Raw genomic sequence first — 6468 nt, forward strand, 5'->3', positions numbered from 1 at the left:
ATTTTTAGGAAGAGCGCGGGAAAGGTTACTTGCCCACTCAGTAGGACTAGCTAATATTGACAGAAATTTCCCCGTCAAACGTTTTCGATTGCCTACCCCTACGCCTTCCATCGAACATGGTCCTGCCTTTGCAATATTGTCTCTCTTGTGGATTTACTTACGTATGACATGTAGGCTTACTGTGTCGGATCAAGTTGATTGATCTGTCCTAGTCAGCCTTAGGTTGAACCCAAAATCTGCTGGGAAATATTTGTTAATAATATTCATTTCAATGTCGTTTTATTCTTTGATTTAGTCCCAATCCTATTGTTGGCTGCCAATCCCCACCAAATATGTCATTGTAGGACATACTGTAGCGGGAGAAAGTGAGAGCTGCAACGCGGACGCGTTCGGTGGCTCCTTCAGTGCAGAGGCAAGCGCGTATGCCAGTGCCACTAAAGCCCGGGCTTGTGAGGCAGTAGTCTACAACGCTGACAGGCAACACTTTGTCATTTTATTAACTCACTAGAATTACATTGTCTTCTTCATTCATTTCGATTGCACTTCCTTTCGTGGTGAAATTAGTTTTGATTACTATTAACTTTAATCTACAGAGTTTAAGTGTTTATGTTGCCCACGTCATCATGTGATGCTGTGAGCAAACAATTTATGCCCAGCCTTCCTAGATAGGCCTGGCCTGCATAACACTATGAATCTGGGAAAACATAACACTTAAAAAAAAAAAGTTTTACAGTGCAAAAATAGCGTAGGCCTACTTGTGTACTATTCAAATCCACGCTAAAGCCACACCTCTTCACACAGACGTACCCAGATTCTGTTGTTTTAACTTTAACCTCTGTTAAATTCACTTCCCTGGTTAATCTGTCATCATGTTTCGTGTTCTCCATGGTTAATCTGTCTCTATGTTTAGTGCAATTTAATATAGCCTGTTTACTTATTTGAATGTTTGATTATATTGCTTTTTATCCTGCAGATTTTGTTGTGGATTTAAATTGACTTTGGGTGTCTTGAAAATCACTTAAAATAGCACTGTTGTTCTAATCGTCAGATCGCAGGTATTCTGATCTTCACTGTCCATGGTGCTGAATCTGGCTGGGTAGATTAGTTTGAATGCCGAAAACTTGTTTGCCTACATTTAAAGGCCCTGTGAAGTCAAAATAATTGTATTTCATATTGTACAACAGCTGATGAAACTAACACTGTAAATGTGTTTTACAAAAAATGTGATCGGGGTTGCTTCCTGATAGTTCTGGTTGAAAATACGGAGCATGTTCCTCTGCCCAGGCCTTGCTGACACTTGCCAGATCTTACACTGCCTGGATAGGTATTTTGTGTGTCAGCTAACCACATCATATGTTATAGCAATCTGTCAGTCGATGACACAATGGATGACTTGGCACACAACCATTGGTTGATGCATGCAACACCTGAGCAGGGACACATTCTTTTCACAGCACTTCAATGCAAAGTAATTTTCGTAGAAGGTTTGGAGAGCATTTTCACTAACCCTAACCCTTTTCCTAACCTTAACCTCAGTTTCCTAACCTGCTACGAAAAATTCACTTCGATATTGAAGTGCCATGAAAAGAGAGTTTCTCACATCTATACAGCACCTTCTAATCAGCAGGTTTGCATGGGCGAGAGTTTTGGCTTTCCATGGCGACATCACCATGTGTAAATTGGTTTATAGACCAACGACAAAGAGAGTGCCAATAACAGCTAGTTTTAATTTCCCCTCCACACTGACCACTCCCAGACAGTCCTAGCAAAATTATTGCTTGAGAAAGTTTTTTTTGCAAAAAATACATTTTTGACCATTTTCATCGTAATCTATTACAGTAAGGTACTTAATTGTTACCCAGAAATGATTTGATATTGATATAAAAACGTCTGCTTTGGGCCTTAAAAAGATATGTGCACTACATACTCAGAAATCACATATATTGACATTTTAGAATGTATTTTATCAAGAAAGTAAGTTATACATGTCTTTTTTAATCTTACTCTTAGTTGCAAATAATTAATTTGGCTGTGGTTCATTTGATTTTCAGCACAACCCTGTTTGATAACGTATAGTATTATAGTGACTTCTTGTGGTAAAATGTCAAACTCACAACTAAACTCATTAAAATTTAGGTTTTCTTTACCCTGTCTTATCAAACAGTGCAACATTTGACTGATGAAATAGCATTCTTCTAAAATTCTTACACTTCTAAATGCAAAATACAAGTCACTATTCCAATACTGTTTGACTCTGCCATTTTTGAAATACATTTAACTTTTCAGTTAAAAACCCTTTGGATAATATCAACATTAATTACTTAACATCTTAACACATACACACCATGTACATATCAATAAACAGAGGAACACATGCTACAAATAGTTAGTGACTACCTACCAGTCAATTCAATTAGATTATTCAGAAAAATAACATTGTTATAAGAGACAAATTGCCTTTAGACAACATAAATGACTGCATCTGGACACAGGTCAAAACTACTCTGCCGAGCTCAAGTTACCAGCTATGTATGGTTTCAACACTAACATTTATTGAGTTATTGAAAAGTATCCTACAAACATTGTTCGAATGTGAAAGTGATCAGGTTTTCTGAAACAGGTGTGTTTGTATTGAAGAACCCTGAGATTGTGGACAGTAGGACTTGTGTGAACAGGTGTGAACAGACTGAAGATAATGATGTTTTCCTTTCTCTGTCTTTCGAAACTCAGGAACAGTTTGAATGTTTTTTTATTGTAATTTAAACAATGGTATGGATGATTAAGCTGGATCTTTCTCTCTGAATCAGGAGTGCACTTTCATTCTCCCAATTTTCCCAAAAGCCCAATCTGAGCAACCTTTGCTATAAACCCTGTCTTTCCCATTGTTGTTTCAAAAGTGGAAAATTATCAATTCGATAATCACACATAATGGGCATTTCACAGCCAAGACTTTTGATCCTTCCCATCAAGGCCATGTTGGCCAGTTTAACCGTCACCCGGTCCCTCTCTTCCGGAGTCCTCTTGGAGGTGCACTCCACAGTAGAGTCGGTCTCAAAGGAGATGGCTGGGACGTGAGTGAGCAGGTGGCCCCCAGCCTTCTCCTGGGCCATGGGCGTGGGAGTCTGCAGGACCAGCCCGTGCGTCGCTTGTTGATGTCGAAGGTAAAAGCTAAGAGGATACACACAAACATTGACCATATAATGTAATGTTGTTACATGTAACTAACTAGCTTGACTTGCCACCGTGTGAAACATGTATGCTACCATATGTTACTAAAAAGAGCTGACAATATTATAAAATGTAATCCAGGAGTTTATGTTTGAATTCTGGTTCTCTCACAACACAAGTCACTCAGAAAAGCATCTGTAGGCAGAAGCATGCTACATGTACATTTGGCATTTGAAAAAACTACAGCTGTGCTATGCTACCGAATGCAAAATGTATCTGTATCATAAAAGTGTAGTGCAATATTCCCCTTTCTTGCCACACACACACACACACACACACTCTCTCACTAGGGACAAATGTTTCGGCTCCTTGTCCAGAGAGGTTTGAGCTTTAGAAGAGGATCTGCAGCAAAAGTAGACCTTTACTGCCATCTACAGGTCAAAGGTCAGACTGGCATTCAGTAAAATGTAAACATGGGCGATCCACAGAAAATGGAAATGTGTGTGTTTCTGTTTGAGAAGTTAAACCAGTTAATTCCCTTATAACTGAGTGTCCTGCATCATGTATTATTTTATTGGTTGTAAATTAAATACGGTTTATTTTACAGTACATGTATTTTACACTGAATCATTGATATCTGGTTGAATGTTGGTTGTGGGACATAACTGAAGTACTATGTGTGTGTGTTCAATGAATCACACTGTTTGTGTGTGTGGGTGGGGGTGCATGTTCTATACATTATTCAGGACAACATTACTTTGTTTAGCCTACACCGTGACTATGACTGCATAATAAACTAAACTAAATATACTATGTATTTTCTAATCAAATGTGTTAACAGGGCAACACAAAAGAAGACAAAGGCCATCAATTCAATGCAAATATTACTGTATTAAAGGAAATTGTTGTATTAAGCTTGCTTTGAAAACCGTTTGAATGGCTTGGATAGGCCTATGGAGATGGTGGAAAACATCCTGATTAGAAGGGGACGTTTGCGAGGCTTCTCCTGTTGAGAGGTGGAGGGAAGACCCTCTGGGAGTCCAAATGTGGCAGGATGTGCCACTATGTTGGGCGACAGAAGAGAGAGAGTTGACATGCACTTTCATTTAGAAATGATGGTATATTGTATTCTTAGTTTCAACTCATTATTACTTTCACAAATAAATGAGAACCAGAATCTTGAGATTTGGAAACTATAAATAATTTTACATAAGAGATTACTATCGATAATATATAATGTACTGTATATAGGGTTTAATATTTTTGCAATAGCAGCTTTGTACATCAATATCTCAAACAGTAAATGTCCTGCTGTATGGACTTACACATGATCTCTTCAGCAGTAGTCTGGTCTTTGGATTCAGAATGGCGGGAATTCTTCTTGTTTCCCATCATGAATGGCTAAAACAAAAACATGTCAAAACAACTGTCACAGCAGAACAATCTCACGGTAATAACGATCACATCTTACACACCAGCACAACAAGATTTATAAATGGTTTTGGAATTAATGGATGGTTTTACATTTTCTCTAAATAACATTGTTTACTCACATTGACACAATTGTTAACTTAAATAAGTGTGATGTACCTTTAAGTTGAATTTCAGTCTGGCAAGCCTTTGTAGGAAAGACAGCTTCCCTCTGGTAGCCTTCACATCTTCAGCCATGAGAAGAGCTTCTGGCCTGGTGGCTTCGAAAGATGTTCTTGAGGCTGCTCTTGATGCCTCGTTACAACTGTGGAGAAGCTCCTTGCTCAATGACTTCACAAGAATCCTATTGAAAGTGGAGTCCTGAGTCGACACGGCCAGTTGGAGTATTTTCTCTGAGCCAAACTCCTTCAACAGATGTTTGTAGACGGTGCTGTATACTTTGTGACTCTTCAGGTTCTTGGGATAAGCTTGGGTCTCAGAGCAGCCTGACCATGCACAGAAGGCAGCTATAACTTTTGGAATCAGGTCTTGTGACGTGCGTGTGACGTCAGTTGGGTACAGATCAGTTTGGGTTTGGATTTTTGACAGAAGTCTCACCACTAACATGCTGATGAGGCCGGTGAAGTCATCATCACCGACTAAGTTGTCAGTGGATGGGGTTGAAAGCGAGGCAACATCCGGGCTGGTTGAATTCTGATCACAAACAATGCTCTGAGGTACACCGAAACAACTTTCCTCAGCATCTATGTTGTCCTCAAAGCCTCGTGCAGCATTGGAGGTCCCACTTGTTGTCATGCTGATGGCGGAGAAAGATGGCAGAGGGTAGGACTTACCACTCAGTAGACTGCCTATATCAGTTACAGTTCCGGTTGGAGATGACCCTCTGCTTTGTGCATCAGAAACCACAGAGTCCATGACCTGGCTTACCATTACTTTGGTAAACAGGCTGACTGTGTCACTAAATGCTGATGTAGAAAAAGAACATGAAATCCTATCTTCAGATACGCTAGCCGGCACACTAACTCCCTGAGCCAAACTCATTGAAGCTGTAGAGGGCACAAGGCTAGGAAGCAAGAGGCGCTTCACAGACTCCTCTGCAAAAAGCTGAACCAGCTTGTAAGCTGTGGGCTTCCCCACCGTCTTGTCATTCCTCTTCAGCTCAGTAAGGACTGTATCGGATGCACTCTTTTCAGCCGCCACTGTCAGAACCAGAGGGGTCAAGTTGCTCTCAGAAATGATGCGGTTGACTTGGTGAGTAAGATCACGTGAGAGAGCACCAATCCTACCCTGAGATATGAGCTCCTCCAGTCTTGCTATTGCAGCTGTTAGATCAGGGTGGAATGCAACCTCCCCTTCTTCCTCTGGATGTACCTCCTTTATGATGGTATCCACTATTGCAGACATGCTTTCCCTGGCATCACACACCAATGTTTTTGGCTTAGTAGATTTGCCCTTGTCGATGACTGAGCATCTCACAATGGGCTGAGTAATACTCTCTGGTAAATCAGAAGAGATGGGAGTGCCAGGGAGTGAAAATTCCCACTCTGACTTCTTTGATCTGGCAGTTGAGGATGACAACGAGGAGGAAGAACGCTGTGGCGCTTGATAGATCAGTTCCTCACCACATTCACTGCTTACCCTTTCAACATCCTTCAGCATCATTCCAACCACATTCTCTATTTGTGAAAGCGCAGTCACCGTTTGGTCAGATTTTGACAGCTCTTTCTGAATTGAAACCAGAATATGGCTGAGGGTCTTTTTGGCTTGAGCCGTTGTTGCTTTGACTTGATTTTGCCATGTAAAATAATTAATCATCTTTGTCTTCACATTGTGGTAAATAGTCTTTGCAGTTGTCCAGATCTTCTTCTC

General features: G+C 40.4%; 1 protein-coding gene across 1 annotated transcript; it reads right to left on the minus strand.

Annotated features, from left to right (window-relative positions):
* Nucleotides 1-2321: 2321 nt before the first annotated feature.
* Nucleotides 2322-5421, minus strand: LOC118964727. The gene is made up of 5 exons (XM_036979067.1): nucleotides 4759-5421; nucleotides 4494-4569; nucleotides 4098-4230; nucleotides 2926-3168; nucleotides 2322-2328 (listed from the first exon to the last, which is right to left on the minus strand). Exons 1-5 carry the CDS (start codon nucleotides 5392-5394, stop codon nucleotides 2322-2324), a joined length of 1095 nt encoding a protein of 364 aa, XP_036834962.1. The 5' UTR covers nucleotides 5395-5421.
* Between the last annotated feature and the right edge of the window lie 1047 nt (nucleotides 5422-6468).

Source organism: Oncorhynchus mykiss, chromosome 5 (assembly GCF_013265735.2).
Source record: "Oncorhynchus mykiss isolate Arlee chromosome 5, USDA_OmykA_1.1, whole genome shotgun sequence".
In the NCBI taxonomy this organism is placed as follows: domain Eukaryota; kingdom Metazoa; phylum Chordata; class Actinopteri; order Salmoniformes; family Salmonidae; genus Oncorhynchus; species Oncorhynchus mykiss.